This window comes from Gekko japonicus, unplaced genomic scaffold (genome assembly GCF_001447785.1).
Source record: "Gekko japonicus isolate JY-2015 unplaced genomic scaffold, Gekko_japonicus_V1.1 scaffold1591, whole genome shotgun sequence".
Taxonomy (NCBI): Eukaryota; Metazoa; Chordata; class Lepidosauria; order Squamata; family Gekkonidae; genus Gekko; species Gekko japonicus.
Window position 1 is genome coordinate 291,294 of NW_015163651.1, and position 13,433 is coordinate 304,726.

The following is a 13,433-nucleotide window of genomic DNA, read 5'->3' on the forward strand; positions in this document are numbered from 1 at the left end:
TATATATATATATATATATATATATATATGAAATGGATATTGTTCAGATCCTGGAAGCTAAGCAGGGATATAGTTGGATGGAAGAGCACAGAGGAAGTCCAGGGTTTCTACGTGGAGGTATGTGAGGGCAAGCCAGTTTGGTGTTGTGGTTAGGAGCACAGACTCTAATCTGGGAGAACCGGATTTGCTTCCCCACTCCTCCACATGTAGCTGCTGGTGAGACCCTGGGTCAGTCACAGTTCTCTCGGAGCTGTTCTGGAAAAAGCAGTTGTCGAAAGAGCTCTCTCAGCCCCACCTACCTCACAGGCCATACTTCCTCTAAACTGTGGCGTCTTGTGAGCAAAAATCCTACTTTGTGAGCTACTGGCATTAAAGTTGTGAGCGAGCGATTTGGCTCCTGCATAAGATAGTTTGCTCTGGAGCCCTCCTTCCTGAGCAAAGACAGAAAATGTGTGAGCTGGAGGCTAAAAAAACTGAGCTAGCTCACACTAACTCAGCTTAGAGGGAACACTGCTCATAGGGTGTCTGTTGTGGGGAGGGGAAGGGAAAGGAGTTTGTAAGCCGCTCTGAGACCCCTTTGGGTAGGAAAGGGTGGGGATATAAATCCAATCTCCTCTTCTTCTCTAAATGCCTCTTGCTTTGAAACCTCCCCAGGATCACCGTAAGTTGACTGTGACTTTTGGGCACTTTCCACCACCACCAAAAGTAGTATGGAGCACTGAAAACAACACACCATTTTATAACTATTTTAAAATATTTACATACCACTATTCTGTTGTACACTCAAAGAGGTGGTGGTGGTGGACGTTTATGGATAAACTTCTTAATCAAAATGCCTGACAGAATAATTTTAAAAGCCCACCTCTTTACCTGGCTCCCAAAACTAAATAGAAAAAACCCTAAAACTAAACTAAAAACTAAATAGTAGGTGGCAGGTAATCAGAAGAACTTCTTCACCCAAAGAGTGATTAACACCTGGGATTCACTGCCACAGGAGGTGGTGGCAGCTACAAGCATGGACGGCTTCAAGAGGGAACTGGATAAACATATGGAGCAGAAGTCCATAAGGGGCTATTAGCCACAAGGTATAGATAGGAACTCTGCTCTATATTCTTGGTGCTTGGGGTGGGGGCAACTGTGGGAGGGCTTCTAGTGTCCTCCTGGCCCCACTGCTGGACCTCCTGATGGCATGTGGTATTTTTGGCCGCTGTGTGATAGAGTGTTGGACTGGATGGGCCACTGGCCTGATCCAACATTGGCTTCTCGTATGTTCTTATGTTAGATGCATAATTTCAGAATGTTGTTGCCTTAAGCTTTCCTGAACCTTCCTCCCCGTTAATAGTTATTTCAGCAGCACAGGGCAACAGGATGTGTGTATTTTTATTTTCTCCTGTTCTGTGGTTAGTTATACACTACGCTACGCTTGATCTCAGCAAAACAGGCTGCGAAGCCTTCGGCTGGTTCGAAGGTAGTGGGTCATTTCAGCTGAGAGTTCGCAATCAGTTACAAATCGTACTTATATGCAGGCCACTGCTGTAATCCCTCTGTATAGTTCCATGGTGTGGCTTCACTGGGAATATGGCATGCAGTTGTGGTCACCGATCCAGGCAGTCAGCCGTGTTGGTCTGAAGCAGCAGAACGAATTTAGAGCCCCGTGGCACCTTTAAGTGCCCTCAGAGGAGATAATTAAGGTTCTGTTACTTCCCACAATTAGAAAAAAACAACTTTAGACATTTATCTGCTGCTGTGAGTGACATATTTACTGCTTTACAACTGCTGACCTGATAACCGTAACTTTTTATTTCGTTTTTCACTTTGCATAACTTAAACATCATCACGTTACATGTTGATTTGCTGTTAAATCCCTGTCTATATGTTGAGAACCTCACCGTCCATTCCAGTGTATTTGAAAAAAGTGTGCCTTGCACACGAAAGCGCATACCTTGAATAAACTTTTGTTAGGCTTAAAGGTGCCCCCACTGGGCTCTAAATTTGTTCTAGTTGTGGTCACCATACCTTAAAAAGGACAGTGGGCTTCCGTGGCACGAAGGGCGGTTCAAACCTGGGTCTCCCAGACCCTAGTCCGACACTCTAATCTCTGCACCGGACTGGATCTCCAGTGGTCATTTAGTGACATTGACCCTGGCCTATATACACTGGTTGATAAGTTCGGAAGGGGTGAAGAAGAAGAAGAAACTGTGGTGCAGCTTCTCAGTTCCTTGACCTTCTGGGGGGTCATTGTTCAGTCACCTTTGTATCCTGTCTTGTAAATACAGAAATGCATGGTGATGGCGGAGCAGAGCCAAGTCTGGATTGGTTCCCAAGACTCCATCATCTACATAATCAACACCCACAGCATGTCTTGCAACAAGCAGCTGAACGACCATCGCTCGGAAGTCATGGACATCATTGTGCAGACCAGAGACAGCCTGTCCAGGTCAGCCGAGCCCCACCACGGGTGGGTGGGTGGCTGGGTGGCTGTCTTCTCCAGTACTGAAGCTCTCTAGGAAATGCATCCTGAGCTTAAAGGGCTGCAGCTGATTAAGAAGCCCTTTGCTAATTAAGCACTCGGATGGTTAGTAGTAGCATTCGCCATGAGTTATTCTTTGTGTCTCTCTCCAAGCAATGGGGGCAAATTGTATTGCTTTCAAGCTGCTGTGGTAGCCACACATGCCTTATATGCTTCTCATTTTCCATGAAATGATTCTTGGGGAAACTCAACCTACATGTTCAGAGGTAGTAAACCTCTGAATTCCAGTGCTTGGAGGCAACATCAGGGGAAGGCCTCGGCCTCTTTGACCTGTTGTTGGACCTCCAAAGGAACTGGTTGGCCACTGTGTGAGACAGGATGCTGGACCAGATGGAGCACTGGTCTGATCCAGCAGGGCTCTTCTGATGTTCTTATCAAGGGAAGTCCTCGGCCTCTGTCCTGTTGTTGGACCTTCAGAGGAACTGGTTGGGCACTGTGTAAGACAGGATGCTGGACCAAATGGACCACTGGTCTGATTCAGCTGGCACTCTTTGTATGTCCTTATGAAGGCCTCAGCCTCTATGCCTTGTTGTTGGCCCTCTAGAGAAACTGGTTGGCCACTGTGTGAGACAGGATGCTGGTCTAGAGAGACCACTGTTCTGATCCTGCAGGGCTCTTCCTCAAGGGAAGGCTTCAGCCTCTCTGCCCCTGTTTGTCCTCCAGAGGAACTAGTTGGCCACTGTGTGAGACAGGATGCTGGACTAGATGGACCACTGTTCTGATCCAGCAGGGCTCTTCTGATGTTCTTACCAGGGGAAGGCCTAAGCCTCTCTGCTCTGTTCTTGGCCCTCCAGAGGACCTGGTTGGCCACTGTGTATGACAGGATGCTGGTCTAGATGGACCACTGTTCTGATCCTGCAGGGCTCTTCTGATGTTCTTACCAGGGGAAGGCCTAAGCCTCTCTGCTCTGTTCTTGGCCCTCCAGAGGACTTGGTTGGCCACAGTGTACGACAGGAAGTTGGTCTAGATGGACCACTGTTCTGATCCTGCAGGGCTCTTCTGATGTTCTTATCTCCTTTTGAGCTTCCACGCCAAGAAAGGTTTTAAAAGTGGCAAGGAAGCTCCTTGCAAGGAGATGAAGGTACTGGTTAGAAAGCTCATTCGGTACTTGATTTGATCTTCCAGTTCGTGGACCTCCATATTCAGAGGCAGAAAACTTCTGAACCCCAGTGCCAGGAGGCCCCTCTGCCCTGGTTGTTGGCTAACCAGTTCCCCTGCGTGAGACAGGATGGTGCACTAGACCGACCCAGGTCTGATCCAGCCGGGCTTTCCTTGTGTTTAACAATGAGCTGCCGTTTTCACGTTTCTTCCTGATATGGCTTTCTCTTTGTGTGGGGCAGTATGGACTTTTTTGGGGGTGTGTTTTTAAATAAGGAAAGGTCAATTTGTTTGCCGGCAGCCAATATGGAAGGAGCATTTCTTTCCCAAAGTAGTTTGCTCAGTATTGTGCAATTTTAAATACTCATTCCAAGGAGGGATGAGAGTTAATTGTTTGCAGAACAAATATTATGGAAATTGCAGCCCAGACTTTAAAGACTTCCTTCTCCTATATTTATTTATTTGTTAGATTTCTATCCCGCCCTCCAAGCCTAGGGCGGCTTACAGACAACTAAAATCCCTACAATACAATAACATGAAATCACATCCGCTAATATAAATACCATGTTTAAAACCACAACATAATAAAGTGCTAGCAAACATTCCTCATTTTACGGTCAGCTCCTTGGTCTTCTTCAAGCTGTTTCCTACCCAGGGAAAACCCTAGTTTTAAAGGTTTAATTAAAGAGAGCCAGTCTGGTGCAGTGGTTAAGTGCGCGGACTCTAATCTGGGAGAACCGGGTTTGATTCCCCACTCCTCCACTTGTTCTGATAAGAGTTGTTCTTGAAAACTAGCAGTTTCTGTCAGAGCTCTCTCAGCCCCACCTACCTCACAGGGTGTCTATTGTGGGGAGGGGAAGGGAAAGGAGTTTGTCAGCCGCTCTGAGACACCTTTGGGTAGTGAAGGGCAGGGTATAAATCCAATCTCTTCTCTTCTTCTAAATACCACTGAAGGGTGGTCAAAGTAAAACAGAAGCATATTTAGGAGTCTGGAAGATATGACTGGAGGGTTGCACTGAACTGCCGTTCTAAAATCCAGGTGCCACAGAACTTGGCCTGGAGCCTTCAGGTGGCACGTGGGAGAGAAGGGGGGGGGAGTGGAACCCAGTAAGAGCGAGCGCCCTGGCCTGGGTGGGCCAGACTAGCCCAGTCTGATCAGATCTCGGAAGCGAAGCAGGGCCAGCCCGGGTCGCTACAGGGATGGGAGACCGCCAAGGAAGTCCAGGGTCGCTACGCAGAGGCAGGCAAGGGCAAAGCCACCGCTGTTCGTCTCTTGCCCTGAAAACCCTGTGGGGTTGCCGTAAGTCAGCTGGGGCTCAGTGGCACTTCCCCCCCCCCCACCGACGGTGAGCCAATCACCCAGTCTCTCAGTGGCTGATGTGACCTGTAACTATTTTATTTATTTATTTTACTTCCTTTATACCTCACCTTGCTCCCCAATGGGAAACCCACAAAGCCACTTACAGCATTCTCCTCTCCTCCATTTTATGCTCACAATAATCCTGTGAGGAACATAAGAGCAGAAGAGAAGCCCATGTTGGATTAGGCCGATAGCCCATCCAGTCCAACACTCTGTTGTTGCACAGTGGCCAAAAATACCAGGTGCCCTCAGGAGGTCCACCAGTGGGGCCAGGACAGTAGAAGCCCTCCCACTGTTGGCCCCCCCCCCCAAGCACCAAGATGACAGAGCATCCCTTGCCCCAGAGTCCCTATCTATACCTTGTGGCTAGTAGCCACTGATGGACCTCTGCTCCATATGCTTATCTTATGGCAAGGCTGGGTGCCTGACTAGAGTTTCCTTGGCAGAGTGAGGATCCGAACCTGTGTCTCCCGGCTCCTAGTCTAACCCACTAACCCACTGCGCTACTCTTTCTCCAGTGACTCGAGCTAAAAACTCAGAAATGGGCCCATGATTTTGCTTTGGTCCACAGCACTGCTTTTTTGGGGGGGAGGTTGCATTTAACCCCCTGGGGTCACAGCGTTCTCACCTGTCCCTTTCCCCCATGGCAGTGAGGCCTATTCGTGCAGCGTGGATGGGACGGTGATTGCCTGGAACATCAGCACCTTGAAAGTCAACCACCGGTTCCAGCTGCCCTGCGAGACGCTGACATCCATCAAATACCACAACAGCCGCCTTTGGTGCTGTATGTTTCCTGTGTCTGATATGCTTTGAAGAAATGCAGTGTAAAAGACTCTCAGTTTTGTTCATGACGTTGTTCTCCATCGTAACAGACCTTTTCCTCTCCCTCATCTCCTCTCCCTCATCTTATTCAGCTGTACTTTGCTAGATCTATTAATCCCTTGACTGACTGATATCTGAAGAAGTGTGCTTGCAGCCTAGAGTGAATCCAATTTAGTAAATAAACAAGCAAACACCAGGGGTCCCCAACACGCAGTGCTTGCCAGCACCTTTGCTGGAACCTGCCGAGTGTTTTAGAAAGTGGGTGGGTCCAGGAAGGGTTTTTGCCTGATTAGCTCTGCCCCCCCCCCCAGCATAAGAATCTTCACTGTGTGACTGAAGGGAAGCAGCAGGAGCCATTTTGTGCCTGGCTCTGCCTCCTGTGGCACTCCTTTCCGTGGCTGCGCCCACTACGCCATGCCAGAAATCCCAGAGGTGCCAGCTAACTCCAGAAAGGTCGGGGACCCCGAAGCAGATCACGTTTCAAACATTCCCACCCTTTTCTCCGAAGCAGGGCTTGTCCTCCTCCAAAAAAAATTCTGAAAAGAGAAACAATAACCCGTGTAGTACGATTAGAAGAAGTGTCATGCAGGAAGTCCAGGCACCATCGTCTTCTTGTTAAAAGTCCTCTTTTGGTATAGCGTAGAGCCGGTTTGGTGTAGTGGTTAGGAGCGTGGACTCTGATCTGGGAGATCCGGGTTTGATTCCCCACTCCTCCACATGCCTGGTTCTTCACTGCTGGTGTGACCTTGGGTCAGTCACAAGTTCTGTCAGAGCTGTTCTCTCAAGGGCAGTCCTTGAAAGAGCTCTCTCAGCCCCACCTACCTCTGTTGTGGGGAGGGGGAGGGAAAGGGGATTGTCAGCCGCTCTGAGACTCCGAGTGAAGGGTGGGGTATAAATCCAGTCTCCTCTTATTCTTCTTGTTAAAACAAAAAGACATGCTGTTTGTGTCAGATTTTTTAACCCCTCTCTGTTTCTGCACCGAAGGCGTAGGCAGCTGTATTCTCGTCGTCACGACAAACGGCTTCGTTCGGCAGAAGGTGAAAATGGATGACTACGTGAGAGATCCCCTCCCGTCCTTGCTCTCTTTCCAGTTGTTTCCTGAGGTAAACGGAAGTGTGCACCTCAACGGTCGCAAACTTGAAAGGGTCAGGCTAAGGGGGTGCCATCTGTTGGACCGAGTGTGCTTCTACCCTTGTCTGTCTTCTACCGTAGAGGGACCAAGTGTGGGCCTCGTGCTCAGGGAGTCCCGACCTATATATCTGGAACATGACGGATCTCTCGACGCCCGCTCAGAAGGTCAGCCTGCAGGACTGTGCCGAGATCACCTGCATGATGAAAGTGAAGAACCAGGTAAACCAGACGCCGAGGGGACGCCGTTTCTGTTTGGTGCACTGACTGGTCTTCGATCAAGAGCCAGCGATGTGCAGTATATCGTGGTGGACTAGGATTCCGGGGGACCGGAATTCGAATCCCCACCTCTAGGATGGAAGTTCTCTGGGTGACTTTGGGCCCGTCACGAACTCTCAGCCCGAGCTACCTGGCAGGAAACGGAGGGTGGGAAGACCGATGACTGACGCCGTTTTGAGTGCCAGCTGGGGCGAAAAGCAGGATGGAACTAATTGCACACAAATGTGTGCAAAAGAGTCCTGATCAGTGTTCCCTCTAAGCTGAGTTAGTGTGAGCTAGCTCACAGTTTTCTAGCCTCCAGCTCTTATATTTTTGGCATAGCTCAGGAAGGATGGCTCCAGAGCAGTGTTCCCTCTAAGCTGAGTTAGTGTGAGCTAGCTCCCAGTTTTTTAGCCTCCGGCTGACACATTTTCACCTTAGCTCAGGAAGGATGGCTCCAGAGCCAACTAATTTATGCAATAGCGAAATTGCTCGCTCACAACTTTAATGGCAGTGGCTCACAAAGTAGAAGAAGAAGAGATTGGATTTATACCCCGCCCTTCACTTGGAGTCTCAGAGCGGTTTACAGACTCCTTTCCCTTCCCCTCCCCACAACAGACACCCTGTGAGGTGGGTGGGGCTGAGAGAGCTCTGACACAAACTGCTCTTTTTCAAGGACAGCTGTGCCAGAGCTTGTGACTGACCCAAGGTCACATCAGCAGGTGCAAGTGGAGGAGTGGGGAATCAAACCCGGTTCTCCCAGATTAGAGTCCGCACACTTAACCACTACACCAAACTGGCATAGAGGGAGCATTGGTCCTGATAGGGGCAAAATAGTAAAAAGCCCAGGGGCACCTTTAAGACTAACAAGGTGCCCCCGGGCTTTTTGCTAACACAGCTCAGCTCCTCGGATAGGGGCAGGCGTTTTGTCCAGTGGAATTTCTCTGCATGGAACCCAGCTGATCGTTCCCCGCCCCCACCAGATCACACCACGAAGTGCTTCAGAAACTGCTCTTAAGAGTCTCAAAAGCAGCTTCCCACACCACAAGCCCCAAACGCCCCCGGGAAGGCTTGGAGTCGTTTCACGGTTCCTGCGTCTGCTGCATCTTCAGTAATGCATGAGCTCATCTCTCAAAGCCACGTGGTTGCCCGGGTGGGCTGCAGAACGGCATTTCCAAACTGGGAGCACCATTCGACACGTGTTCCTCCTCTAGCATTAGCCAAGCCAAAGTGGAATGTCGTATTCTGCCGTTTATATCTGTTGGCTTCCATCCAATAGCCATAATCACTGAAGAAGGGTTGGCTCGTCTCTGCCATTACGTTGCCCTGGGGGCTCCGCACGGCCTCTCTTTTTCAACCAAATGCAAAAGGGATGTGCCGAGAGGGAGTGCTTTAGAGGCGGTACTTGGATGAAGTGGAAAAACAGAACTACGCTGTGTGCTTGAAAGAGTATAAGCACATAAGGGAAGCCATGCTGAATCAGGCCAGTGGCCCACCCAGTCCAACACTCTGTGTCACACAGTGGCCAAAACCCAGGTGCCATCAGGAGGTTCACTAGCAGGGCCAGAACTCCAGAAGCCCTCATAAGAACATAAGAGAAGCCAATGTTGGATCAGGCCAATGGCCCATCCAGTCCAACACTGTCACACAGTGGCCAAAAATACCAGGTGCCATCAGGAGGTCCAGCAGTGGGGCCAGGACACTAGTGATGAATTAGCTCATCAGTTTAAGATTGTACTAACTTGGTACAGGTGAGTTTCCCCTTTCTCTAAGAACATAAGAGAAGCCATGTTGGGTCAGGCCAGTGGCCCACCCAGTCCAACACTCTGTCACACAGTGGCCAAAAATACCAGGTGCCATCAGGAGGTCCAGCAGCGGGGCCAGAACCCCAGAGGCCCTCCCCCTGTGCCCCCCCCCCCCAAGCACCAAGAATACAGAGCATCACTGCCCCAGACATAAGAACATAAGAGAAGCCATGTCGGATCAAACCAGTGGCGCACCCAGTCCAACACTCTGTGTCACACACAGTGGCCAAAACCCAGGTGCCATCAGGAGGTCCACCAGCGGGGCCAGAACTCCAGAAGCCCTCCCACTGTGCCCCCCCCCAAGCACCAAGAATACAGAGCATCACTTGCCCCAGACAGGAGTGTTCCATCTGTACCTTGTGGCCAATAGCCCCTCCCTTTGGACAAAGGGAACGTTGACTCTCAAAAGCTGTATACCCCCAGCATCTCATTGGTCTCTGAGGTGTGACAGCGCTCGGTTCCAGCTCTTCATCTAGGACTGTTAAATAAAATAGCAAATAAAATAGTAAATAGAAGAAGAAGAGATTGATACCCCCACCCTTCACTACCCAAGTGAGTCTCAGAGCGGCTTAAAAACTCCTTTCCCTTCCCCTCCCCGCAACAGACACACCCTGTGAGGTGGGTGGGGCTGAGAGAGCTCTGACAGAAGCTGCTCTTTTTCAAGAACAGCTCTTATCAGGACTACGGCTTGCCCAAGGTCATCCAGCCAGGTGCAAGTGGATGAGTGGGGAATCAAACCCGGTTCTCCCAGATTAGAGTCCGTGCACTTAACCACGACACCAAAAAACAATCTTGAGTTTTGTAACGTTTAGGCACACAGTTGGAAAGGCAGCCCTTTAAAGGACAGCTCTTTTTTTTTTCAGATGTGGGTTGGTGGCAGAGGACTTTCCCAAGGCAAAATCAAAGGAAAGATCTATGTGGTTGACGCTGAAAAGAGGACGGTGGAAAAGGAGCTGGTCGGGCACATCGACACGGTGAAGGCTCTTTGCTCTGCCGAGGACAGATACGTTCTCAGCGGCTCTGGGAAGGAAGAAGGGAAGATTGCTATCTGGAAGGTCGAATAGGCCGGAATCCTTTCACCATTTTAAACCCTGGCTGTAGGAAGGGGGTGGGGTTCTGTTAGCTTCAGTTCTGCGTGTATTTTATTCTTCAGTGTTTTTAATTTATTAGAACAATGTTCAGTGCAATTAAGTTACTGGAATACGAAGCGACAGAAGGAAATCACTACTCCTACACAGTTTTGATGACCCAGAACCGGCATGTTGAGCAAGAACCTCGAAAACATAATGGGGAAGTCGCTGGGTAATTTGTAATGTCGGATCATGATTTTCACTTGAAGTCATTCGCGGAGGTGCTGGTAAACTTTTGTTAGACTGAACCGATGCGTCTTCTGGCTCAACAACTACAGCCCAGCGCTTCCAGAAACACAAACCCCTCCGGACAATGCAGCACAGTGGATCAACTGGAAAAGTTCTGGCAGACGGGTGTGTGTCCCGTTCTTGTTCAAATGGTCGCCAGTGTTTACCGACCCCATGGCATCCGTTGAGTTAGGCAAAGGTGGTTGAAGCAGAAGTGGCAGGCTCCCGTTGACCCGATCTTGTGAACGCTTGGATCAGCTCCTGGAACTTCCGCAGCCGGCGGGCTTCTCCATCAAAACAAATCGTTCCCCCTAAGTGCCTGGGCAACATGAAGAGACACGGCGCACTCTTGCAGAGGGCTGCTGCCTTGAAACAGCTCGGTTCAAGCCCAGGAGCACCGTCAAGACACACAGAATATTCGGGAGCCTTGACTGTCGAAAGCTCACACCCCGAAAATCCTGCTGGTCTCGAAGGTGCTGCTGGGCTTGAGTCCAGCTGTTCTGCTGCAGACAAGCATGGCTACTACCCTCTGAAACGGCCTCGAGACGGTAGCGCTGGTGGGGCACAGTAGCTCACGCTGGGCTTCTGAAGGTGGCCGCTCTTGTGAACACAGAACCAGCTGACGTTCCCAAAGTCAGACGGCCTGTCCCATCCGATCAATACGTTTCGATTAGAGGGAAGGAGTTATTTTAAACAGCACTCTGGTCCGTGCGCAAAACACAAAGCTCTTCCACCCCTTTAAGGGCGCTGATTGAGCACGTCACACGTGCCTTTTAAAAACACATCCGTCAGTTCCATTGTAAAGCGTGTTGCACAAAGAGATGGCTCGTATCAAATCGCCCTCTGCCCCTCTTTCCTCTGGCCAGTGTCCTCTTCCAAGGCGGGTGCTCCCGAGAGAGTTCCCCCTGCAAAGTCTAGTGGGTCTAGGGTGGAATGTGGATATCCCCTCCCCCCACTCCCTCTCCCTCCAAATCCTTCTTTAAAATAGACGATGGGCCTGAAGGAAAGTTGCGATGCTTCTTGACTGTGTCCTATCGGGGTATAGGACAATAAAACATTGTAAAGGTAGAAAAAATGTCCTTCCTGTAAGCAGCTTAATGAATGGTCAGTGGGCAAGTGTCATAAACTACTAATTCCATATGTTCTTACGTGTCACTAACGGAAGGATGTCAGTGTCATAAATAAAACATGCTGGACGGAGTCTTTGTGTGTTCATTGGAAAATCTTTGTTGGGAATGTCCAGCCAAGGCGGAGAGCTCGGAGTCCATCTTCAGAACCTTTTTGGATTCATTCGTTTGGAGCCATTCATTCATTTGCATTCAGAAAGAGAGCCTGCACACGTCGGGCCAGCCAGGACTTAATGTGAATTTTAATCTATATATCTATATGGAGTGGTTCCAAGGTGGAAGCAGCTGTCTAGGGAGGTGGTGAGCTCCCCTTCACTGACAGCCTTCAAGAAGAAACAAAAAACACCACTGGCAAAAAACAACTCACAAGCAAATAAGCAAGTATATAATGATCAAATGAGCATAACAGCCAGTATAATGTAAATTAAATAAGCATAACAAGTATGATATAAATCAATTGGCCAAAGTGCAATGATAAATCATAATAGAAACAGTCACAGTCTTCTCCAGCATAGAGGCAATATCAGAGTCCAAATTGGAGTGCCAATCATCAAATTTTCTGAGCCATAAAAAGCCGACGCATAATCCGGATGCCTGATGCCGCGTTTCGAATTATTCTTATTCAAGCATGGCTGTAATGGGACCCAGGATTAAGGGTCCTCCTTGACTGACCATTCTGGCTTAGTATATGCCAGCTTTTGAGACTGGGTCCCATTACAACTTGACCTGCCACACCTTTTATTCTCTGTTAATGAGATCTTTGCCTGGTTTATTTTGAGAGTTCTCTTAAGGGAAAAATCCCCATAAAACATTGGTGGAGCATCCCAGTTGCTCCCTCTTGCTTTGTCTCCTTTAAAAGCTAAGTTCCCCGACTAATTAGGGAACTGCCTCTTTGGGAATTCTGTTCCTGTGGCACCATAACTTGAAAGCCCCTGTTCCAGGTGGGGGTGCCAACTCTGAAGTTGCCATTTTCTCTAGGGGAGCTGATCTCTCTAGTTTGGAGCTCAGTCATAATTCTGGGAGAACTCCAAGCCTCATATGCAGGTTGGCAACTCTAGCTCCAGAGCCCTATCAAGGAAGTTAATTTGAAGTGGGTCATTGATGCTCTGTATTCTTGGTGCCTGGAGGGGAGCAACAGTGGGAGGGCTTCTAATGTCCTGGCCCCGCTGGTGGACCTCCGGATGGCACCTGGTTTTTGGCCACTGTGTGGCACAGAGTGTTGAACTGGATAGCCCACTGGCCTGATCCAACATGGCTTCTTTTATGTTCTTATGAAGTGGGCCTTCTGAATAGCCAAGACAGGGTTTTATTTGGAAAGACCATTATATTTTCAAACTCATTCCCCCCCCCTCTGGATGAGAAGCTTGGTTACGCACAGACACCTTCCACTCTCTCTCGGTGGGTTTTTAGAGGCAGCTGAGTGTAGGAAGACATGTAGAAGTTAACAGAATTAAACCTGCCATAAAATAGGATTTGGAGTTTCAAATGCTTTTCTTCCAACAGCAGAGGGTGCAGTTGATTTACCAATAGCGCCCAGCATTGGCCTGAGTGGGAAGTTGAGCCATGACAGGCCTGTTAAGAAAGATTCCCCCCCTCCCCTGCACATACTGGATGGGGGAGCTTTTTTGTTTCTGGTGCTGAGTGGGTGAGGAGGTGTAACCCTGAGTCCACTAGGGGGAGCTAAAGATTTGGAGTATCTCTCCCTTATTATAAAAGAGTTTTAGGTGCCAGAATTCTAAAATTGGCCCCTTTAGTGTTAGGCCGAAAAAACTGCCACTCGGAAGACACTGGCTGGGTTCATTGGCTGCTTTGTGCAGTCCCGGCCAGCGTTCCAAGGTCATTTACATATGGAAGCTGATTGGACTACACTCCATTCCACACGTCAAACTCACTCCCCCCCCCAAGGCAGTTGGAATTTTCAGTTGGGAGAGGAGAATGATGTCAGCT

The 13,433-nt window shown here is 49.3% G+C and overlaps 1 protein-coding gene across 1 annotated transcript in view; it reads left to right on the forward strand.

Moving 5' to 3' along the window:
- DENND3 (DENN/MADD domain containing 3) overlaps nt 1-10,854 on the forward strand; it is a 67,850-nt gene extending 56,996 nt beyond the window's left edge. Inside the window, exons 19-23 of the mRNA XM_015407679.1 lie at nt 2,277-2,437; nt 5,639-5,772; nt 6,795-6,913; nt 7,023-7,160; nt 9,865-10,854. Of these exons, the coding sequence (XP_015263165.1) occupies nt 2,277-2,437; nt 5,639-5,772; nt 6,795-6,913; nt 7,023-7,160; nt 9,865-10,065 (753 nt within the window). The 3' untranslated portion in view covers nt 10,066-10,854. The remainder of the gene's footprint in view (nt 1-2,276; nt 2,438-5,638; nt 5,773-6,794; nt 6,914-7,022; nt 7,161-9,864) is intronic.
- Nucleotides 10,855-13,433: the final 2,579 nt, after the last annotated feature.